General features: G+C 40.8%; 1 protein-coding gene across 17 annotated transcripts in view; it reads right to left on the bottom strand.

The window, feature by feature from the left end:
• The window catches only part of celf4 (CUGBP, Elav-like family member 4), a 117,495-nt gene extending 101,807 nt beyond the window's left edge, over window positions 1-15,688 (bottom strand). For 16 of the 17 annotated variants that reach the window (XM_017304671.1, XM_008409500.2, XM_008409498.2 and 13 more), the window contains exon 1: window positions 15,216-15,587. In XM_017304671.1, the coding sequence (XP_017160160.1) occupies window positions 15,216-15,486 (271 nt within the window). In that variant the 5' untranslated portion in view covers window positions 15,487-15,587. Of the gene's footprint in view, window positions 1-15,215 lie in introns of all 17 variants that reach the window. The other variant, XM_008409486.2, reaches the window with a different exon arrangement.
• Between the last annotated feature and the right edge of the window lie 10,078 nt (window positions 15,689-25,766).

The raw sequence follows: 25,766 nt of genomic DNA on the forward strand, positions 1-25,766 counted from the left end.
TTTTTTGGGAAGTTTAGCAATAGCATTACTGCTAAAGTCAAACTTCAGAGCTAATTGAGCTTTTTAACTCTGAGGCCCATCTTAGCTGTGGTTGTAAGGGAAAATGTTAACACAGCACCTTGTTAGAGCAGATTTGTAAAGTTTATTGCAGTTTCAGTAAAGTTTAATCAGAATCTAACTCAAGTATTCTGTTTGTTTTCAACATAAGAGGACAAATTAGCTGAGCAAATGATCTAAGAAAATTGAAAGAATTTCACAAATATAGTCAAGACTATTTTTTAAAAGTTTAACTAATCAAAAATTGTTATCACGGACTAACCAAATAACATGCATGTAAACCAGTTAAATTATAACAATCAGTGATGTTTTATAAAACTAAATCTGGTACCTATAGGTAGAAACAGGAGATCAGCTTCTTGCTTTCTGTACTTCTACATGCAAACACAACTAAACCGCAGCTCCAGATTTACGTCTACACAACATGAACAAAAGCAAAGATATGTGAAGAAATGTGTAAACCCACGCATAACAAGGGTAAAGTAAGAGCTGTCCCATTAACATGTCAGATATGGAGGGCACTTGTTTATTTACCCACGGGGCAGCTGGGAGCCGTGGGGGTCTAATTCTGCTCCCGTCTCCGGAAGGTCATTCTCCCCTCTCGAGCCATGATGGCCACAGATTGGTGCTTAAATCTGGAAAAACGCAGCCTATAAATTACAACAGAGGACAGAGAGGTCAGAGCTTGGCATGGAAGCGGGCCAGAAGCCATCAATCTGCTGGGGCCAGAGACGGCGACATCTGTCTTTGGGAGTCCCTCACTCTTTCTACTTCTATCTCCGCCCGGCGCTTTCCTTTCAGCCCCTCTTCCACCGCCCTTTAATTCTTTTGACTCGCTCTGCGCCTGACATTGGACAATCTCCGCTTTCCTCCATTTTTAGTCTCTCTTTACTGTCTCAGCTCTATCTTTTTTATATCACTCTGCCTCTTGATACTCTCTCTCTCTTTCTCTGGTTTTGTGTGCAGCACCCACCCAATCACTCCTCCATGGATCCCCCTTGCCTCTTTTCATGCATTCTCTTACATCATCCCTGTTTCAGCAACTCTGTAATTCTCCTTCCTTCTCTCCTGCTCCCTCCCTGTCTTGAGCTTCTTGTCGTTTTACGCTCTCTTGCACCATCTCCCTCTGCAGCGATATGTTTTGGTCTATCTGCTAACCAACCAGCAGGACAGCATAAAGCCTTTATGTTCTCTTCCTCAGTGTTATCCCAACATGATTTGAATGGTTATATCTGAAGGCAAAAAATGCAGGGCTCAGCACAGCACTGGACAAAGGAAAATAGCACAATGTCTTTCCATAAACATGTGCCACATACACAAGCGTGTTTTTTTAGGTGTTCTGCACAAAGTGACAGCAAAATGTCTTCCTTTTGAAAAATAACTATAAAAAATTATATTCAATTACAGTTTAAAAAAGGAAAATTAAGACAGAGTCATACACATAAACATAGTATAATATATTAGTGTGAATTGTGCATTTTTTTTACGGGTTCTCTGAACAATGAGTTAATAAAAAAACTTCCCTTTTGAAATAAACAGAACAAAAATAGAACTAAACTGAAAACTCAATTAAATTGAAAAAAGCATGCCATATTCAGTTCTAAAATGAGCAGAAATGGGACACTAAACAAGTGGAATATTTAAGAGTGTTCTGCACATTTTTACTAATTGCTAATGAAAAAAGTTAGTTTTAGACTACACAAAAAAACAGCATTAAATTTTATAAAATAAGACAAGAGTATAAGCAGTTCTGGAGGCAATAAACTGGGACAATATCTTCACATAAACATGAATACTTATTACAGAAATCAGGCTAAAGTACGTTTATTTGGAAAATCTTTTGCAATAAAAAGCTTTAAAGAAATATAAAATGCAATTATGTTTAAATATGTGATTCTTACCTTCTCAGTAAAAACTTATCGTAACAAATGCAAAACAAACTTCTTGTTTTTTTTATTTTAATTGACCCGACCCTCGACACCCAAACATACAAAAACTTCCGCATGACTTATCAAACCTGCCTTTGAATAATTGAGAGGGATTTTTTTTTTTTGAAAAGCCCTATCCTCCATTTCCACCTTCTCTTTACAAGTCAACGTGGTGCATTTTTAATTGGGCGGGATATAAAATAGGGATGAGGGAAGACGCGGAGAAAGTGAATTAAATCGGGGCCACTAAAACCTGCCAGTTGATGCTCGGCAAAGGAGCACGCATACAGACGAGGCTAAATATGTGTCTGGCCTGACAAGTCGCACATGCTCACCAATGTTTGACGTGCTTTCTGTCAGGAACAAATGGTACACGGCTCATGTAATCCCTCCTTCGGAATATCCTAGCAGGCAGACCCAGATACGCCACTTTGAGTTATGTTCAGCAATTTGGTTGAGAATAAACATCAACTCAACTTTCTATGAACCATAAATCAACTAAAGCTGTGTGATTTGCTGGCTGTGTAGTCAACTACTTTGTATGGTCTGAAAGGGTAATTGAATCCCTTGCTTAAAAAACAAACAAACAAAAAAAAAACACACAAAAAAACAGATAAAAGCTTCACAGATACTGAGATAATATCTATCTACGGATTCAGAGCTGTTTGCGTTTTTCCTGAATTCAGCTGATCAAAGCCAGAAAACAGAGGGTGCCTTAGACGGAGTCTGGAAGTCTTGGAGCAGGCTGTGTAATCAGAATTAATGCCTGCACAGTGTGCATTAATGGGTCACTGCCACAGTTAGCTGGTGACAAACTTTGGCTCCATATTTCATATAGCTGCTGTGTCATGCTGCTGTTTCTTGGTAGAAAACCTCTGCAGCAGTGAGTTGCAGCTGGGCTTGCTGCCGCCTGCAGACTCGAGGTCTGAGTCGGGCTTGGATCGGAAAAATGCTCGCAAAACGTTGGGATCCGACTGTCGTTTACAGTGAAAGGAAACCGTCGAAAATGTTGATGGTGAACTGGGCGAAAGCTGAAATATGAATGTGAACAGGTGACACATCTGATCCAAAATGTCCAAATGCATCTTTAGAAACGCAGGGAGATGGGTAGAGTGTTACAAAATGGCCTTAAAGAGCAAAGCAAGAAGGATAAACAAGTTTCTGAATTCAGTCACAGTTGAAATTTGTTGTCTTCTGAAAACTGTAAACAGATCCTGATCCTCTGAAATTTTGGAGCTACATACCGTGCCTTGCAAAAGTATTAAAACTCCAAATGTTTTTTCACATTTTGTCACTTTACAACAACAACTTTCAAAATATTCTATTGACATCTTTTCCTGGTAGACCAACACAGTATTTATGAAGTTGAAGAAAAGTTCCCCATTGTTATTTTTAATAAACACCATCAATATAAAGCATTTGTTTAACCCCCATTTGCTCTAATATTCCTAAATATCCTCAGTATAAATGCAGCTAATATCTGAGAAAGAAGTCATGTAGGGGACAAAGCCAACATTTAGAAGAAGGTGATGTGATCAGATGAGACCAAAGCGTCTCTGCTCTACATGCAAAACGTCTTTTCGTTTAAGCTAATGCTGCATACTCCTCAAAACACCCTCAAGACGTCACATGCTAAAAGTTCAATAAGTCAGGAAGGTGGCTGTTGATTTTCATCCAATCAACAGCCAAAAAGAAAAAAACAAAACAACAACAAAGCACAAGCAAAATGTTAAACTTACCAACATTTCAAATACACTCCTGATCAAAATCTTAAGACCAGTCAAAAAAATGGCAAGAATTTGCATTTTGCACCATTGGATCTTAAGAAGATTCTAAGTAGAGCTTCACAATGTTAAAAGAAAAAATCAGTGCAAGAGACAAGAACTTTTGAGCAGGGAATTTTCTGAAAACTGCATTTACACTCAAACATGATTTTTTCAGCTGATCAAAAGTTTAAGACCATAGTCTTTAAAAACCAAAAGCTGTGCAAAAATCTGGATTCCATGTCATTTTCTGTCAAGTCTTTACACTGTCAAGACCTCCTGATGGCAAAAGCAAAAAAGCTCACTGACTTTGAACGTGGTAGGATTGTTGAGCTGCATAAGCAAGGCCTCTCACAACGTGCCATCGCTGCTGAGGTTGGACGCAGTAAGTAAGTAAGTATTTTGCATGTTTTAAATGATCCTGAGGGTTATGGAACAAAAAAGTCATATGGTAGACCCAAAAAAATTTCCCCAGCTCTGAGCCGCAGGATCCGATTGGCTGTCCGTCAAGACACRGGACGATCCWMTACCCAAATGAAGGCCATTACTGGTGCTGACTGCAGCCCAATAACCATCAAACAGCATCTGCGAGAGAAGGGCTTCAGAAACAAAAAAACGTCTTCAAAGGCCACGTCTTCTTCATGCGCCATCATGATTTGGGGTGCGTTTTCCTTCAATGGAACAATGGAGCTTCAGGTTGTGCAGGGGCGTCAAACAGCAGCTGGCTATGTGGAGATGTTGCAGCTGGCATCCCTCATGACTGAGGGCCCTCGTCTCTGTGGTAATGATTGGGTTTTTCAACAGGACAATGCTGCAGTTCACAATGCCCGCCCGACAAAGGAGTTCTTCCAAGAAAATAACATCACTCTTTTGGACCATCCTGCATGTTCCCCGGATCTAAACCCAATTGAGGACATTTGGGGATAGATGGCAAGGGAAGTTTACAAAAATCAGTTCCAGACAGTGGATGCCCTTCGTGAAGCCATCTTCAACACTTGGAGCAACATTCCCACTAGCCTCCTGGAAACACTGGCATCAAGCATGCCTAAAGGATTGTTTGAAGTCATCAACAAGAATGGTGGAGTTACTCATTACTGAGTCCTTTTTTGACACTTTGATTTCTGTTTTGGGGGGTTTTCGAGTTTTTTTGAGCTATGGTCTTAAACTTTTGATCAGCTGAAAAAATCATGTTTGAGTTTAAATGCATCCATCCAACCATCCATTTTCTTGACACCCTTGTCCCTCAGTGGGGTCGGGAGGGTTGCTGGTGCCCATCTCCAGCTAACGTTCCGGGCAACCTGACCAGACTGGCGACCTGTCAACCTAGACAGGTCGCCAGTCTGTCGCAGGGCAACACAAAGACACACAGGACAAACAACCATGCACACACACACTCACACCTGGGGGCAATTTAGACAGACCAATTAACCTGACAGTCATGTTTTTTTGGACTGTGGGAGGAAACCAGAGTACCCGGAGAAAACCCACGCATGCACAGGGAGAACATGCAAACTCCATGCAGAAAGACCGGGGCCGGGAATCAAACCCAGAACCTTCTTGCTGCAAGGCAACAGCTCTACCAACTGCGCCACTGTGCAGCCCGAGTGTAAATGCAGTTTTCAATTAATTCCCTGCTCAAAAGTTTTTGTCTCTTACGCTGATTTCTTCTTTTAACATTGTGAAGCTCTACTTAGAACCTTCTTAAGATCCAATAGTGCAAAATGCAAATTCTTGCAGTTTTTTAACTGGTCTTAAGATTTTGATCAGGAGTGTATGTCACGTTTCCCGCAGAACATATAATTTGCATCTAAACCCAGGGAGCTCTGAAGGGGCTGCAGACTAAACATTTAAGCCGACCAAAGTCTTGAGTTCCTTTTTGAAATTTTCCACAAAGCACAATCAGACTCTGCTGCAGCGAACGCCTTGAAAACATTTACTTCACCAAGGAGCACTTGTCAAAAATAATGATTTTCTTTTAGTCAAGACTGAAAGAGAGGCACAATGGGACTCGATGAACACTCGAATAAGAGAGCGCACATTAGTAAACAAGTAGAGAGAAGGAAAAAAAATGGATTCAAGTGTGAGCATTATTTTTTTTAAAGAAGGCAAAAGGCCAAATGTTGATGAAACGCTTAGGGCCGCCTTCATTCTCACTCTGCTGTAGGCTACTTAGCTGTGACAAAAAAACCACAAAACCTAATCCACTCCAGAAAAGTTTTTAGCCTTAGAAATGTTTTTGAGAAGGTGCACAGCGCAGCTTTTTTTTTTTTTTTTTTTTAACATTTTACGTATTAAAATATCAATATTTATATTACAAAAACCTGAAAAAAAGAAAATCAGCTCGATTCCTCTTGGTATTGTTATATTTCTAACGTTAGTCTTCTTAATGGGAACACTGTTAAGCTTAGCAGCTACTCTGTGCTGGTAGACAGCCAACAAATCCTCAGAAATAGGGTGCGCCCTCGGGCACGGACTAGTCACCAGCATGAATATATGCAAAAAGGTTTAAAAAGTAGCAGATTTCAAAATGCCAGAGTGATCTGACTTTTCTACAACTGTATCGAAATCAGACTCGGGTTTGTTACCAGGGCAAATCCCATAACAGGTTCGTCAGTAATCAGCTGTGTGGAAGTAATGCTGTTGAGCCCCAAACTGTTCAAACCCCTGTCAGATTTAGGTCAGGCTAAAAGTAACCTTTTATCCTTACCAACATGTTTCTTCTGAATGGAAGTAATGTTAATTTTTGGAGTCTGTAAAGCAAATAAATGATGTTTCTAAAAAAAAAGAAGCTCATTTTTAATTAAAAGCCATTTCAAAAACACGTCGCCGTTCGTCTTCTTTGCAACACTGACAGACGTGTTTTGACGCCAAGCTGCGGCTCAAATGCTGAATGTGTGTTTATTCATTTCTGTTGCTCTTTAGGGAAGTTAAATGAGAAGGAGAGGCACGCCTTCGCAGCATCTCCCTGTGTGCGTGCGTAAAGGTCAGCGGTTATAATGACAGGACTGGCGAGGTCAGAGAAGCCAGAGGGCTCCACCTCCCTGACAGGCCACAATAACTCCACACCGGCTGTTAGCATGCTAATACTGGCGGGAGCTGCACGAGCGCTCCCTCCTTTAGCCCCATCGAGCCATCTCTCACTGTGACTAACTGGCTCCCTGCTCGGCCATCAGCCGGCCCCCCTCGCCGACAAGTCTTCTCCAATAATAATGGACAACGGAGGCAGCATTACCCTGACAAATTATCCTCTGCTCAGTCTCCACCTCTTGTTTACGTCTTGTTGCTTGGCAGTTCCCGGCTCTGACAGAAACGGCAGAGGACGCGAGTTTCGAGGCTCTCGGTGGTCGAGCGATGTTCTAAGGGCGCGTTGTGATGTCACACGCTCCTGACGAAAAACTCAAGAATTTGTTGTGATCCATCTTCTGGAGAAGCAGGTCACAAAGTTTACTTCTGAACTGAGCTGTGCAGAGCTTTCTGGGCCAGGCAGAGAAGGAACGCATTAAAACACACACACACACACGCACGTACACGCACACACGCACGTACACCCCCACACACAAACAATCAGTCATAGAGGCATCCCAAGCCAAACGGGCGGGGAGGAGGAAGAAGAGGAGGGGGAGGAGGAGGAGGGAGAATCATCCTACTGAGGGGATGATGCAACCCGAGTGAAATTTTTCGAACGAAACTCCTGCTGCATTAAAGCAGACCTGCAGGACGAAGAAACACAGCCCAGCTTGTCTTCTTTCTTTGTTCAAAGTCGGGTCTGATTTGAGACGTCTTATTCTTCTGCTGCAGACGGCAACCTGTAACATCTAATTGCCTGTAATAAGACACAGCATGACTCTTTCCTGTTCTTGGCATCGTGACTTCCTGGCCTCGGCGAACGCAGCGAACCCGACGATCTGTTCCCTTTTGTGTATCCGCTTTGCCCGACATGTTCAGGTAAAAGGTTGAAATATCAACGCAAAAAGTGTTTAGGGGGGGAACCATAACTCGCTTTATGACCTGCACTGATTATAGCCTCCCCATCTGTAGCATAGACCATCTGCACTGTGGGTGAATTTAAACAGCACTGGAAGTGGTCCATAAACTGCATCCTCTTGTTTCATTTCAATAACACTGACTTCCAGCAGCATTCAAACCCTTCAATCTTTCTACATTTTGTCACATTACAATTACAAACATTTAATGTTCTTGAGTTTAGCTGATTAAATTACACAAAGTAGGGCAAGAATATACAGTGGATAAAAACACATTTTTAATTTACTTTTTTTTTTTTTACAACTATAAATCCAAAGAAATGCAAGCATTAACTGAGTTTCCTTTACTCTAATATCTCAAAATAAAGTCCAGTACAACCAAAACGTTCTAATTAATAATGAAACTGCTTCATGTAGGCCTCTGAGGCTCGTTGGAGAAAATGTATGGCACACCTGCAAGCCTACCAAGACCGTAAAGCATGTGTGTATTGTGACGTCAGCTTCTTGCAGGAGGGATGGTGAGTTGAATAAAAATGTAATCATGGCAAAATAGTACTAAAGTCTGCAAAACACTTGAAATTGGGACAGGCTTCCAACATCCAAAGAGAAAACCACTTTTACAATACAGTCGCAGCTAAAATGGAATGGTTCCAGTTCAACCATTTTTACGTGTTAGAATTGCCCAGTCAAAGCCCAAACCTAAATCTAATTGAGAATTGGTAATACAAAAAAAACTTTGAAACCAAGCTATTCTTATCCTTCACTTAATATTACATACATTTGCACTTCTTTCTGCTGTAAACTCATTTAAAATACATTGATGTTTGTGGTTGTCAGGTGGCAAAATGTGAAACGGGTCTTACTCTCCCAGCAAAGCATCTCATTTTATTTGTTAGGTGCAGAACAAGCAGGACCTCTGGTAAAGGGTATGCTCTACATCTGAAGACCCGTTGCTTTTTTTTTTTGTCGCTTTTATCACCCATCACGTCAAAAATGGACGATTAGACCCAACTCCAAATGAGATTTCGACACCTGCTTTGACTTTGAGCAACTCTCTGGCTTTCTAACTACTTTAACTGTCTGAGCCCATGGAGAAGGCTGCTTGCAAACGTATTTAGCTTGACCAAGGACAAATACATTACTTGAATTGAATTACATCCAGATGAAGCAACAGCAATAAAACAGTCTTGGTGACAGCTGCATTTGCATTTGCTAAGAAATGAAGAAGAAGGGGGGGGAAAAAAAGAAAAAAGTTTCAAGGTAAAGGTTTGACTTGGAACGCAAACGCTGCACAAAGACGCAACGGCAGTAAAAAAAAAAAAAAAAAAAAAAAAAGTAGCTCCACTTCTTAAATGTTATCTCCATATCATCACAGCTCAATTGCCGCAGTGATTACGACATAAAATCCGGGCTGATGAATAGTTCTGGCAATCATTTCTACACCTACTCCTTTTGAACGGATCCCCACCTCCCATGCTGCATTGCCAGCGAGAGGAGAAAGGGCCAGCTCTTTGTGCTCGCCATGCTTCTCAGCCCCGTTGTGCTTGGTAGCAGCAGCGGCAGCCGGTGACCATTATAAATGGCCTCTATTAGCATGGCTTGGTCGCAGAGGGGAGAGAAATAAAATCATTGAGAGGATGTAGCCCCGCGCTGATGTCCCGGCGCCCGCTATCAAGCTCAGCTGACCCCCGTTCCCCGGCTTCTCTCCTCCCCTACACCCATTCCAGCGAGAGACACAATCCTAAAGACTAGATTACAAGTGATACATAGAGTCATTATGGGAAGGGTTATGGCAATAGTACCACATGCACAACTGACAATGGCCATAATAGGGGTCTATTTCTTCAGAGGGAGCATTAAAACAATAAAGGTACTTCTTGATATGAAATTTGTACGGTATGACAAGATAGGAATAGATTTCACAGTATTTACACAAAAAATGTAAACAAAAATGCATATTTGTTTTCATTCAATTATTCTGTCTACTCCTAAAATAATATCTCATTATGATTAGTAGCCAAGTTCATGTTTTCTAATACTGCAGTTTGGATACATATACATAGAAAAGAATATAGAAGAAACATTGTTTTCAAAAGAAGAGCAACTTCTATTATTATTTTTTACCAACTAAAACAACCACAAGAAGCTAATATTAGCTGGTTAAGTAGTCAGGCATTCTGCTAAGCCAGTCTGCACTCAACTACTTTAAGGGCAAGAGTAATGGGTGGTGCTAGCATTGAGCAGTGGAGGGATCATTTAACTTTGTCATGGAAAGCGAGACATTTCTGATAGCAGTGTTTGTTTTTCTGGAGCTTAGATTAAAAATTGGTGATTGAGTTAGATCTAGAAATAAATTTTGATGAATTTTTAAAACGATTTCTGTCACTTTACCCATCAATGCAAAACAACATTTTAAGTCCATACCCCAAATATTTTCAAAGAACCTATTTTGCCTTAATTATGCAAGCCAGCTGGCTTTAAGCTTCAAGCTGTAGAAAAATTAAACTTTGGTCACTTTCTCTGACTTCAAGCTTTAGGGACAGAACATTTTACTTATTTTAAAAGTTTAATTCCACCGAACCTTGGTATATCTTGATCCCAGTAACTCGTCCAACAGCTTCTAAAAGACAAAGTTTCTTCATAAAACTTACAACAAAGTTAAATGAACTCATTACACAAATGATGAGTGACGATATAGTTAACAAAAGTCAGTCACCGTAAGTTGCACGTTTGAAGATACAAAACTGTTATAAAAACAAAACCGTGAAGAAAATTTATGCGAGCATCTCCGATCTCCGGCAGCAACGGAGAGGCTGCCACAGCCATTACGAAGCACAGTGCACCGCAACTGAACGGGCGCCACACCGGCGCATGATTTAAGGACACAGAAAGAGAGGGAAAAGAAAAGAGTGAACACTGTCAAGCAGAGTTAATGAAAAAGCGGAAAAATGAAGGGGAGGATGGTAGGATGGTAGGAGGGCCTTTCTGGTGAGTAGTCCTACAAACTTCACTCCAATGGAGCACGTCACACCCTAAAGGGTCATCATGCCCTCAGTTATACTGTCTGCGCTCCGTAACAGGGTTTGGAAAAAAAAAAAAAAAAAAGGCAAATGATATAAAAAAGCCAAGTGAAAGTGAAGTTGAGTAAAAAAAAAAAAAGTTAAATTTCTTGCTTGGAATCAATGAGTTTAAGCATAAAATTGACAAAAACGTACCTATGTTTTTAATGACACTGAAAACCGACATTTCTGACAAAGACTTTGAACTCTGCTTCTACTTCATTTACTCTCGACCTCTTTTGTTACCTGGTGTACGTTATTCAGTGACAGACTTCAATAAAGCCATATGACCGTAGCGCGCGCAGTGAGTCACTTTGCCTGTAATGTGCGGGTCGTGCTGTCTTTTACTGCTAATTTGGAAATCTTCCACGGGAACCTCAGGAAGGTGTTGAGAGGTAGTGAAGGAAACACGGCCTTCAAACAGCTTGCAGTCAGCCAGCGAGGTGGCAAGCTAAAGGAGTATAGAGCCTCCAGCTAGTTAAAATATGAGCTCAGCGGGGGCTCACTAATGAAAGCGGGGGCCCCAGCCTGGGAAGCAGGGCTGTATATCGCGGCAAAAAGACAGTTCTTAGAATCAGCTGGCGAGCAATGCCTATAGTTCTGGGGCCGCTGGTGATTAACCATCCAACAGGGAGTCGCTACTACAGCTGGACTATTAATAAAAGATCCACCCCCCCCCATTTCTGCACGCACCTTCTCCCACCTCTTGGGTTTCTTGCAATGCCTGCACACAATCTCAACCGTCTGAAATTGTTTGGATATCATAATCTATTCCTAACACATGGTTGATGTTACACATTGTTTATATTGGACAGAGAAAGCTTAAACATCACAACGATGAAACGAGCTGCTACAGTTTTATATTAACTATTTGCATGACTTCTATTTGGGGAGACGTTTGATCAAAATATGTGAAGAAAATAGCTGTCGCAGCTAATACACTTAAAGTGGAAGACTTTAAAATATGTCCTATAATAGAAAGTGAAATCTTTTCCATAACAGCTACGGTGAAGATTAGCAACAGCAACTAGCTAAGAAGCTAAACTTGCCTACAAGTTTGACTTAAGCTTAGTATTGTTGCTAAGCTAGCTAAAGCTGAATACAAACTTTTTGAATCTATTCTAACAGCAGAGGATTCAAACCTTTGTCCTGATAAGAACAACTTAGCAACGCTGTTTATCATTCCTGTTGTTGCTAGGCATTAAGGCTGGATGCAAACTTTTTTAAATCGAATCATACAACATAGCAACTAAAGCTACTCCATGACACAGAGAGACAATTAATTAGCAACAGCTAACTCAGAATTACAATGTTTAGCTTGCTAGTTAGCTTACCTTTAGCATTTAGCGCTGTCAGTGAACTATTCAAACTTGGATACAAACTTAAATCATTAAAACTTTCTCAAAAACAGTACTTTAACAGAAAAGTTTGTCTAAATTGGTACATTCAAACATGTAAATGTTTCAACCCTACCACTTTCTGCTCTACACATGACAATTTATTCTTTTCATTTCCAATCTACATGCTCTCTTAGATTTGTTACCAAAATAGGATTATAATTTACTTACTAAAGTTACAATTTTAAACTAGGACGCTGGACTCAAATGTAAAAACATTTAATGGCTAAAAATGTAATCCTCTCCAAAATAAACTTTTTACAGTGTGGTTGCTCATTCTTCGTGCTCTGTACTCCTCTGGGAGATGTTTTTCAGGTACAGCAGATCAATTAGTGACCTCTCATTAGATGGCCATTTGCAAAGAATAACCCTTCCCTTGGGGGGGAAAAATAAAAAAGACTTAAATCATCACTCTTGTTGGATAATGGTCCATTGATATTGATTTAAAAAAGCCTGCCTGAGTAAAACTTTGTGCATATTATCTGCTCTGGTTAGCAAACGGAGCTAAAAATAGTCATAGGATATAAATTACAGAAGTAAACCAGTTATGGGTGCGCATAGCCAGAAAGGCTAAAATGCAGAAATATATAAATAGATCTGCATTTCCTTTTGAAGGAAGAATTTACTGCTGTCGTTAATTACTAAACCAGAGGGTCACAGCACCATTGTTCATATTAGATGTTAGTTTTCAGTGAATATTATTGGTAGGCTACGCTGACACAAGAGCTAAATGTTGACACATTTAACAAACAGCATATTGCTAAATATAACTGTTCATCGCTTGGAACATTTACATCATAAACATGTCTTTACCAATAGTTTTTGTTGGTTAATTTGATTTCTGTAGATGATTTCATTAACCTACTAATTTATGACCCAACATGGAGACCGGACCCGAACTTTGTGAACCACTACTGTTACGTCACTCCTGAAAAGGCCATGAGTCACTGTTACACTAAATTTAATGATGGATTTGATGCCAATAACGACTGTAGCTGAAAATGTGATTATTGAAAATGATCAGGAATAGTAACTATTACACCTGTGTTTTCTGTTTTTAGAGGAAAAACTAAATGTCTATCTCCAAGTCAAAAAGAAATCCCACTTCTCGTAAAAAATAAAGAAACCAATGTGAATAGTTTTGAAACCCGGATCTCTGCATATGTGACAAAAAGTGAGAAAAGTTAGAACATGTCATTACAGTCCAGTCTCTGTTTCTGATTGGAAAAGGTTTAAAGCTAAAACTAGGAATAACCCAGTACAATAGTCTCACTTCATTATAACCTTGAATAGAAATATCAAATATAAACATATTTTTATGCAAAATGTATACCATTATCTAACAGCTTTTATTCAATACAGATAATAAATTTTTCATATTTAATAAAATAATACAACATAGTAATCATCACAATTAAAATTATTGTTATTTGGATTTTTTTACACAAACTTAGGCAAAAAACTTACTAAAGTTTTTAAAGAGATTGTTATGCACAAAATAACTCCTTTTTGCCTCTCTGTTAGATACAAACATGGCCATAACTGGTCCATTAGTCAGGCTATCAGCTCCAGTAGCAGATTTGCTGTCACTTTTTTTTTAGACATACAGCATCAAAACTTGTTAGGTGTAATTTTATAACAGTTAGAGGTGACAGTAGGGTTGGACAATGTGCTTTTTTTTTTACTCTGAAAAACAATCATTTTGAGAAGTTTTTTCTTTTTGTAAGACCCTCATTCTACACAATATATTCATAAGCTAAAAGCCTGATGAATTTGTGAATACTTTTTTATCGTTACTTGTATTGCCATTACGATAAAAACATAACATCTTCACCATGTCACCTGTAGCCCATCATGCATCCCTAGCTGATACTCTTTTAATTTAAACAAAACAGCTGGCCATATTTTTTAGAAACAGAAATATTTGCAAATAGACAAACCCATGTTTGTAGTGAGTGGGAGAAAAAACGTAGCAGCTCTTTCAGACAACTGATCTGCAGTGTGCAGCAGCAGATGGGAGACGGGCAGAGCTGCATTACTTCATTCGCCACACAGTTGGAGAAAGCATCGGTCTCTCCTGCACTTTCTCTGGCATCAAAATAAAAGGACTTAATAACCGATCATGAAATCTTTGCTGTTCTGAAGGTGCAGCTTTTTAACTGTGGTCTAAATTGTACAACCAAAACCTAAATGGGGTAAAGTTAAATAAACTCATCAGAGTCCTTAGATGATGTAAACAAAACACGACAGGGTTTAGGTGATCATGTTTGAGTCAAGGCATTGAAGCTGTGACTGAAAAGCAGGTGTTTTCACTGAGCTCTAAAAGACAGCCTTTTCTCATTTTTGTTTGTAATTTTCTGCAAACAAAAGCTCAAAAATGACTATGTAATATATTCTATTTGGAATTTGAGGGACATTTTTATCAGTAGTTCGTAGACAAAGATGAAAATAGTACTCAGTAATGCAATGAAATGAAGAGAACAAAGCAAAATGTACAGTTGACTCTTAATTTTTTTCCACAGTTGTATATTCATGGGCCCACTCTCAATGCTGTTGCACGTTCATACGCACGTGCACCCGTCCACCACCCCCCAGCACGCGCCCTCCCCCTTTTCACACGCACTCACACACACACACACACACACACACACGCGCACACACGCACACACACACACACACACCGATAGTGTAACAGGCAGCAGAGCGTACTGTTCTGCTAATCAAACATAATCCACTCTCTCTATAACGCTTGCTGTCGTGACTCCCTCTTCGGGCCACTCTCGTGATGTTTCTGCACAATAAGGTGACTCTGAAGAGCAGCGCCAGGTCGAAAAGAGATCTGTCATCTGCCGCCAAAAAAAAAAAAAAAATCCCTAAAAACAAAACCCCCCAAAAAACTCATTCAGGCGTCTCAAAATTTGCACAACATTCGTGCACTAATCGTCCCCCATCCGTGCGTCATGTGTGCCAAATTCCTCCCCCTCGCTCGCCGGAGCCTTCGGGGGGGACCGGAGGGAGTTAGACCCACCTTTGTGCATGCCCGTGAAGCGGTCCTTCAACACAGTGAGCTCGTAAATCTTGCCGAACTCCTCGAAGAGGGGCCGGAGGTCCTTCTCGTCCAGGTTGCGGGGGATCTGGCCGATGAAGAGTTTGATGGCATCGTGGTCCTTCATGGGTATGGTGGCCGGGCATCCCGCCGGGCTGTGGCTTAATCCGTTCACGAGCCCGTTCGTGCTGGCGGACACGACACCGACACCGTGCACCGCGCCGTCCACCTGCCCGTTGGTTAAAGTTGCCATCTTCGGACCTGCCGCGGTGAGAGTTGGGTAGAGGTACAGGACGACGGCGGCAGACGGCGACGGGCGGGGAATCGTTTTCTCTCTTTTTTTTTTTGAAGAAGAAGAAGAAGAAGAGGAAAAAGAAAAAATAATATAAAAAAAGAAAAAAAAAAAAAAAAGAAAAAATTGGGTTCCGAGACCAAGTCGTGCCAGAGAGGGTCCGCTCTCGTCCTATCAAAGCCAGTATTTACAATGATTGGAAAACACATGTAGCGTGCGACGAAGACTCATATCAAAAAATAAAAAAAAGCGCGCAGTGCCCAGTTGGTCCCGATGGAGGCGTTGATTCCTTGTATTTATGTCTTACCCAATAACTCGTTCATTGATTTCATAAAAGAGAGAAAGAAAGAGAGGAAAGAAGAGAGGGGAGAGAGAGAGGGGGAGAGAGAGCAGGAGAGAGAGCAACAGCGTTCACTGTCTATTTACACCCACGTTCCTCCGTCCCAGCTTCTTGGCACCCTTTTATTTTTTATTTTTTTTTGCATTGAGGACTTGGTATGGGTGTCTTCTCGGTTTAAACGGACAGGACCTGCTCAATGCTTGCCAGGGCGGCGGGGAGTTTCGAGTGAAATGGGGGGTTGAGGGGGGGCGCTTTAAGCTCACTATTTATAAACCGAACCGTTTTCTCTCCCCCTCTTCCTTATGCGAAGAGCCAGTGGTACATTCCATCGAGGGAAGAGGGTCTATAAATAGAGAAATATAGAGAATACGGTCCTTTGTGCTCCAACCCAGAGCAAATAGCGGCTCGCGCACCAACTTCATGTCACACAGTGAGACCGACTGAGAAATGCGAGGAACAACACTCTTTTCTCATGTTTCCATCCCATCAGACGTAGCCCATGAAACATGTAGATTGTGTTTTAAAGTGGTTGCGTTTAAGTTCACATTCTTTCGCGTTCTTGCTCCCTTTCCTCCTCCTCCTCCTCCAGCAGCAGCAGCAGCAGAGAGAGCCGCTGCCTCCCCGCTTCTCCATTGGCCGGCGAACAGCTCCGCGGTGCTGAAATGTCGCTCCGCCAGCCGAAGCCAACATATTTGCTTCCTTCGGAGGAAGACGGTGTGTGACAATTCGTCCTACAGCTCGTTTCAAGTCCAGAAGAAACACAGAGTGTTGTTATTGTTCGCCTCGCTGGTTCGATGACGAGTTATTAGCTCCAGCATCTAGAGTCATGTTGACTATAGACGGCTTGATTTTTTTTTTTTATTTTTTTTTTCCTCCGGAAAGAGGAAGTCTGTGAGCACCGCCGAGTGGCGTACAGAGGGGCCACACGGAGGAAGGAGAGGAGTCCCACAAGAACAAGAGGGAACAAATAGAAGTTTTAACGGAGTGATGAAGATGAAGTGATACGTTTAGATTTATATGAATGTGTTATTCACACTATACCATTAAAAAAAAAAATGGAAGAGTGCATACAGTTCTGTGGTGGAACTGCATCTACAGGACATTCATTGTTAACCGAGTCAAAAAGGTATTTTTCTTCCACTACCACGGTAGAGGTGAGATCTCTTTCTATCAAGATGGGGGCATTGAGATCTGAAGTGCACAATAATGTGCAATTTTAGTTTTTTTTTCATACAAAAAGAAAAGCACGAAGGTTGAAACAGAAACAACCAGTTGCGGTTCCTCCATCAACAGTGTCCAGGGCGAGTCCCTTCCTCTGCCACCCGACTGATAACCAAACACACTGAACCACTCCTGCAACAAAGCCGCTTCTGCAGAATGTCATTTTTATTTTTAAATTTATCACAGGATACGAAACTCGATAGATTAGATGGATTTTTATTTTTTTTTTTAGCCAGACAAGGTAGGGTAAGATAATTGGATTTATATAGCACACTTTCAGCAATAAGGCAATTCAAAGTGCTTCACATGTTAGAGGACATACAGACAAAAGAACAAAAGAATAGCAAAGAGAAAAATACAAGTATAGAACTACGAATATTGGTTCTTCATGTTTAGTAAGAATAAGACTTTATAAACTCGTAGGAGTTTCTCTGGATTCATGATTTGATGAAACTAGATGTTGGTTTGATTCTGTAAGATAGATGGTCCTAAATGTTGATCTAAATTCAAATCAGCCCAGACTTCCTCAAAAACACTGAAGTAGCCTCTCTAATCTAATGCCGAATCATAAGGTGTGCCAGTTTCCATGTCATACACAGAGAACAGCTCTGTCTCCTTCCACTGTTTATCCTATGTGTCTGTTCACATGCACTGGACATGCAAGCAGGCAATGAGGAGTCCAGATGGTGCACAACAGGCAAACGCCTTTTTTTGGCCTCATGGCACCGTCATGTCACCCTGTGCTGAAAGCTGCCATATTTTCCATATCAAAGACCAACATTGTAAATGCCCACTAGCTTGGGATCAGGTAGCCTTCTGTGTTTTATTTTGGCTCTGTAACAGCGCTATCGTTTCTTCTGCGTGTTTGAGAACTCTTGTTTTATTCCCCGAGAGTTCCCCAACTCCCAAAGGGAACAGAGGATCCATTTTTGTGATGATGTGTAAAAGTAATTCTTTTTTAAACCCAACATGATGAATGGCATTTTTAGGTCTCTTAACAACAAATAACTGTTAACGTACAGTATTAATTGGCCTTTTTTTTTCTCAAGATAGTGCGTTTAAAGTTTTTTTAAAATTCTTTTTATTGTTACAAATCCTACGTAAACATTTTAAGTACAATATACCTGAAGATGTCAGTTTTGTCAACCTTTACACTCCTTCATTGTTAGAGGTAAAGAAAACAGAGAAGATGACATAGCATCATTAAGGATTACGTCAGCTTAGTTAAACTTCATGTGGCTAACAACGTTTTTGTGCTGGAGGAGTTTAGGTTTGTGGCTAACGTTAGCTGACTTAGCAACAGTGAGTTACAGTTAATGTCTAATTTGTAAGGTCAGATTCTTAAAAAAGAAAAGTTGCACATCAGACCTTGTTAATACAGATTCAAAGTGTTTATTAGCATGTCAATTAGTGTGTTTTGCTCATCTACTAACTATTTGTTGTTCCTATTTTACATGTAGGATAAAAAATTATATTTTTATGAATGAAACTGTGGCTGCTGGTCGTTTTGCCACGGAGAACCCAGATGAGGCATCTCTGTCCATTAGACATGAGTCACTTAACGTGTTAAGCCATAAATTTATCTGAGTTTATAGGTTGTAAAAAAAATTTATCAAGCAACATCATTTCTTCATTGATTAAATGAGGAAATTAATTTTCTTAATTAAAATTCATTTGATTAGTTAATTGATTGAATTTTAAATACATGCATAAACTGTTAATTGTGCAGATATTTTGGAGTTGAGTTTGATTGATAGAACATAAAATGACAAATAGGCTATTACATGTGTGTGAAAATCAGATTATAGCAAAAAAAAACAAAAAAAACATTGAGAACCTAGCACACTTTGAAAACTTATTGTAATCTACCCACTTTAAGCTGTGGAGCTTTCAAAGTTTCTATGGCAAATAGAACATATTTGTCTTATCGCAACTGGTCAAAATCTAATAGTTTATTTTGTCATGTGGTCATCCAAATAAGAAAAGCCATGTGGGTGACCATATCATTACACAAAACGTGCCAAATTAAAGAAACTCTGTCAAATAATCCGACTTTTTCCAGGAATATTTTGCCCCTCATACCACCAGACACCACTAAGACATTAGTGAACCATTAGGCTACCAAAGGCTGATGGGTATCACAGCGCCCCCTCTCCTCTTTTTGCTCTTCTGCCAGCTAAATGGCCCAGTAATGTCATCCCATTCTCATGCCATGACTGAGCCCCAACACTTTTACTGGTTAGGTTGGGGATATGGGGGGGTTTGTGGGGTCCGGACAGCAGGGGGAACTGCTGTACGGAGCTTGGCTTTTCTTTAGGCATGACACCATGCTCCGCTCTGTCCTCTCAGCCCTCCCCGGGGGTCACACTCCGTTCAGCTCAGCGGTCCCGCCTGGCGCTCACGCCTGACTTACCTCCAGCAATATTTTTTAATACAAGAGAGAGAAAAAAAATCGGGAGGGTACAAATCATTGTAATTATGTTCAGTGGGTACTGCCATGATGATTATGTAAGATACGCTCTCCGTGATGGCTCCCTCAACGGCTGGCTCGTGACACGACCCGCCTGCGAGGTCACGCGACGGCTTTGATCGGGCGAGCCCATCGGACTGATATTAATAACTCAAAATTAACGAGCGAGACAAGTAACAGAGGGCTTTTTTTGCTCTCCAAACTGTACTCTTGTCAGTCTGTTTGGGGTGTAATCTGACTCTGCGGAGGATCGTGGAAATCATTTGCACCTTAATAAGGACACAGCGATCTTAAAACCTGTTCAGCGATTTTCTTTTTTTTTCCTCCCCGCATACAAATTATTGCCGCAATCGGTGAGATCACGTTGAACAATTTAATCGGTGCGTGTTTTGTTACATTTTGGACAGTGCAATCAGTTCTCAATGGGAGAAATCTGGCAGGGATAAGACTCTGTCTATGGTTCTGAAGCTGCTATCAAGCAGTGGTTAGTGTTTGCCTCTGTCCTTGGTTCTTAATTCAAATGCACAAACTCTCTCTTAGCTCAGGTGTAATCTCTCTCTCTCTCTTCAGAGAGAGAGAGAGAGAGGGGGGTTGGGGGTAGACCTATGAATTTAGCGTAGGCTTTGTTAACAAGGTGTAGATGATCATGCATGGACTCCCTGCGCTTCTCCAAACATTCCTCTGAGCTCATCAAAAAGAGGTCACTTCATCCCCCCTTCCGCCTCCCCTGTCCCTCCAAATGAACCTTTGCAATCAAACAGCAGGGGAGGCCTATTTTCCCCTGGAATATTGCCTGGTTGCTCGTCATGGCTTCAATTTTCAGTTTCAGCACTGTAAACGGCCGCAGCAAGGCAAATAAATGAAAAGGGAAATGAAATTCTGGGTAGCCAAGTTACACAAATAGATTGATAATCTGCACAGGCCACCCTAAAGTGCTCGGGCATTTTCAATATTACCTATTCTGCATAGTAATGTCTTTTCTCACCTCTCCTTCATGTGGGACGAAGTTCTAAATCTCCTTTAGCCTTGGGATATCCAGGCTGTATATCACCTTCCAGTAATTTAGGAGGGAGAGAGCACAAAGGGGTAAGGAAATGGCAGGCTCATGACTAAACGCTGAGAAAGTTTATAGGGACAAGAAGGGCAGAAGAGTTCTTTTTAACTTGAGTGGTGCTTTTTCTGTCACTTTGGGGGCATGGATGTCCCAAGCAATTAGCTTCTTCTATAATTTAAAACCTGGGCATCCTGTCCTATGAAAATCAAGCTCAGTTCGTTACGGTTTTATAGTAAAATCCACATCCGTTCCCAATTATCTTGATATATAGTACCTTGCAAAAGTATAACATTTGAAATGTTTGACCTTGTGATACAACTTAAAGCCTTAATGCGTTTTAGTTGCGCTTTACGTAGACAAACAAGCAGATGTTTTTTGAAGTGGGACCAGAATAACACATGGTATTGAAATAAAAACCTGAAAGATTCATCTGGACACCTTGTAAAGCAACGTGTCAGTCCAACTAACTATATGAATTTAGATGCTGAAATGCTGCCAACTTTTCTTAAATAAATAAATAAGTAAATAAATAAAGTGATAAAGTCTTATGCTCAAAGAAATTAGTTGGAAAGTATCAACAATCAAGTTTTCCCAAAATAGGATTCAGATGTTGACTGACCGGGCAATTAAACACATGGACATAGTTTAACCTAAACTGTGATTTTTGTATCTGGTTGTGTGTTTTGGAACATGTAGCTGGAAAATGAACCTCTGTCTCAGTTTCATGTGTTTTGCAGCCATTAACAGGTCATCTTTTATCATTTTCCCACAGCATGCTGTTGCCACTACCATATTTCACTGTGGGAATGATGTGTTTGAGGTCGTCTGCAGTGTTAATTTTCTCCGCACACACACATCTTGTTTGTATGCTACAAAGTTAAAGTTTTGGATAATAATTATCATGTAATAGACTTATTACACCTGAGCTAAGGATCACTGCAGCTCCTCTAGCTTCTTGGTTGATTCTCTAAAATAATGCTCACTTTGCGGTGCCTTAGCAGGATGGCCATGTCTTGGATTGTGCTGTATTTTTCTTTGTGTTGATGGATTAAACAGAGATCTCTGAGACGTTCATAGCTTATTATATTATTTAACAAACCAACCCAGCTGTTTGTTGCAAATGTTCTGTCTCTATGAAAACATCAGAGGTATATAAAAGAAATATGAAAACCATTGTTTTTCTTCCACTTTGAGTCAGTCTACCAAATGAAATAAATTTACTGAGTTTATGGGTTTTGACTTTTTTTTTTTCAAGGCACTGTATGAGGCAAATGGAAACACAGACATGGGAAAGTTAAGATTGTGGGGTTTTTTTTCTTTTTGTTTCATATCAGGTTATGTGACAAATGGTCAATCAGAAAGCTAAAAAAAACATTTTTTGACACTTGAAGAGGTGTATTATCTTCATTAAGAAGCAAACAAGGCTAAATGAGCACAATGTCAACACCGCTTTGACCTGCAACTCTCTAGATTTGTGAACTGCAGAGTGTCTTTAAAAAACCTCATCTGCTGGTGAAATGAGCTGCAGTTACACCTGGTGTGCATTGGAAACAGATTAGCGCTGTGACATTTGACATGGGTAGCCATCTCTGCTCCAGGTGAATGCTGGCTGCTGCACAGATCAGGCATGCTGACAAGTTTGTCTCCTGGACTGACTGGCTGCCCTGGAAACACAAGCCTCTTGACAATCAGCAGCTTCATGACAACATTGTGAAGATGCTCAATTATGCTGCCCACCAAAACACAGGAAAAAAACAAAAAACAAAAATGCTGCTTCGACAGGCTTCCACACTGAGAAATCGGATGCAAAATTAACCACGATCCTCGTCGTGGCAGACATCATGAATCATCCAGTCGGTAACTGAAGGCACAAAACGACTTCAAAGTCCAACGGCAGTCGGAATCACGCAGGATCAAAATCCTATTTCCACTACAGCGGATCAATTCCACAGAGGTCATGATGGGAGATGAACTCTGACCTCTGGCTTTGATGGTGCAGTCTGATGATACTCTAAGGACTTGACCTTTATGTCAGGGTGATGTAACACCTCCGCTCCTCTCAGGAAGCCATTTTGGGGCAATAGGTTCCTGACTACACAGTTGCATTAATTGCTGTGGGACAGACAGCAGAGCCGACAGGGGAGCAGGAGAACACGTGGTTTCCATTCCAACACCCGCCTTGACACTGAGATGTGGAATAAGGTGCTTGTGTTGCCTAGAGAAAAACCCTCCCTAAATCACGTTCATTTCGTTGAAGGTGCACTGAGCAGATAAAAAAACTAATAAAACTAAATTCAACACGTGGCAGAATAATGACTGTCCATCATCACCCTGAACATTATGGTGGTGGCAACGTGATGGCACGGGGAGGCGTTTCTTTCTTCATTGCTGATGATACGTTGCTGTTTTGTTGCACTATTCCAACCTTGTCTTCTTATTTGTCTTCTCCAAATAAATGGAGCAAAATACAAGAAAATCCTGGGAAAAATTACCCTGTTGAAATTCTGCAAAAGCTACGATGCCATGGTATAGAAACGAGGTTTAATGCTGGGCTACAAGTACCTTTGATGATACTTGGGTTGCTTGGGTTGCACTCAAAAGAATAATCAACTTGTAGCAGTGGTTCAGATTATTCTGTTGATATATTTTATCATACATTGACCTGGAAGAGTAACAGGCCACCACAATGGCCTGTTATGACCATTGTGGTGATTGGAAAAAAAATATTGAGGAGGTATTTGTCACGAAAAGCTTGAGAGCCACTGATTTAGATAAAATGTTTCTGATGTGTAAGGTTGTGTCAAGGCAAGTGTTTGAATTCAACAGTACATGTTGAATTCATTGCAGCCGTAGCTACAGAAAAAGGTGTTTCTGTAAGTCATTGACGCAGGGAGGCATCAATAAATGCATGCCGCACTTTTGGAAAATTTATTTTTAAAATAAAATATAGAATCTATAAAATGTTTTTAGGCAGGAAGAAGAGTGGACGATTACAACGCAGCACTCTGATGTCTGGTTAGACAAAGAGCTAAAGCGGAGAACAAAACAAATAATGGTGAAATTGAGGTTACTCTGTTTTCGCCTAAGTGATGAGTTGCGCTTTGTCGGCTGAAGAGAGGAGGTAGGTATTACATTTTTTTCCCCTGATAATGACAGATAAATGGCAGAAGACAGACAAAAAAAAAAAGCACACTGACGGCCAGGATCACTAGACAAACAGACGGGTGTAGGGATAAAAAAAATCAGACGTACTGTAAGTTAGAATCTTCTTTGTCGGGAGTGTGTTTCTCACCGTGTGGGAGTGATTGCCTGGTGTGTGGGTAGGCTTGTGAATTAAATATCGAGCCTGACTGAGCACATTTAGCCAGGTTGTCTCGAACTCACAAACACACGCAGCCTTCCTGATCACAATGCACCGCATGCATGGCTGCTCTTTAAGATCAATTAACATGAAAGTCCTTGTTGATGAGGTAGAAAGCACCAAATGCAGCACGGGCTGCCGAGGAGAGGCGCCTTCCTCCCTCCTTCCTGCCGACGACGTCCTTGTAGCGCCCGTCCTCTCTCCTGTCAGGCAAAGACAGACAATGCAAATGCCAAACGACCAAACGTGCTTGCGTGACCCCTAATTTGTGTCTGGCGGTGCCGTTCTGATCTTTTAACGCCCCGCACACAGCCTTCATACTCTTCTTTGCACAGTGTGTGGACTCTGCGGGACAAATTAAACAGTATCTGTGTGAAAGACGCATATAAAGCGTAGGAATCAATCAGTCAACAAGGCCGCAGCATCTGCCCCCCCCCCCAAGCCTCTGGAAGACACAAACACAAAGGGGGCTCCTTCGCTCAGGTGGACAAAAGGTCATTAATTATGAATACTAAATCAGCAACTGAAAAAGGTTACCATTCTCCCTGCAATCTCCTACCTCTCTACCTTTCCTGTAGCATTTATTAAAGCGGTTTTTTTTGTTTTTATTTCCACAAGCCTTTCTCTGTCCCCTCTTCAGTCGGTGGAAATATAAGCTCTGGTCCCGCTTTGGTTCTGGAGGGCCAGGAAGGAAGATGAGAGAGAAATAGTAGCACAGCAGGATTCATTCATCCCAGGATTAAGCGCGACAGCTCTGGGACTGTAGCTGGATCATTTGCTTTTCCACAGCTGAGTGTCATTGTGTGAGTTTTTTTTTTTATTTTAATAAACTGTAATACAGTCTCTGTAGATATGTACATAATATCTGAATGGATGAATATTCTGGAATCGATCCCACAATTGATCACAATAGTTGAGCACCAGTCGACCTTGTCTCACAAAAATAAAAAAATGGCAAATGCAAATTGGCATTTAACCATTAACTTCAGTGTTTCATTGAAATTTGATGTGAAATACAGACACAAACTTGTGCGTAACAATAACGTGAGGAAAAACAAACGATTCATTATTTTTTAAATTGTTTTGCAGTAAATTTATATCTTTCTAAAAAGGCACGTGTGCACATTTTTTACTATTTTAAAGTTCTATCATTATAATATGCTTTTTGTGCATGTATAAAACAAGCAAAAATGAAAGTATGACATTTGTATTCAGCCCCCTTTAATTTGCCAAGCCTCAACACACCAGACAGATCAGGAGGACAGTTTTACACAAGTTCAAAACCAGGTTAGGTTAAAAGAAGAAGAAAACAAACACACGGGGAATCCCATTTACAGTTTGCTCTAAGCCATGAAGGGAATGCAGGGAGCATAAAGAAAAATACTTTCTGATCAGAAAGCCAGGGTTTTGTGGCCTGCCACTTCACAAACCTCCAAACACACCATTTCTCTCTGTGAAACATAGTAGTGGCAGGAGCATAATGTGGGGAGATGCATTTCAGAAGAGCACATGTAGGCTTGAGATTTGAGAGGTGGGATGATCAAGTCCCAGCAGGGCAATGACCCAGTCAGCGTCCAGATCTAAATGCTGCAGAGATTTTATTCCCAAATTGTAAATTCTCTGTTCAATCTCGCTGAGCTCGAGGCATTTTGCAAAAAAGAACGGAGAAAAACAAAATATTTTCTCGATGTGCAAAGCTGCCAGAGATGCAGCCGTCAGTTAAATATGGGAGCTGAATACAAATGCATTCAGTCCTTCTCAAATTTCTATTAGCAAAAAGGTATTTTCTAACGAA

The sequence above is a fragment of the Poecilia reticulata genome, linkage group LG5, assembly GCF_000633615.1.
Source record: "Poecilia reticulata strain Guanapo linkage group LG5, Guppy_female_1.0+MT, whole genome shotgun sequence".
NCBI lineage: Eukaryota > Metazoa > Chordata > Actinopteri > Cyprinodontiformes > Poeciliidae > Poecilia > Poecilia reticulata.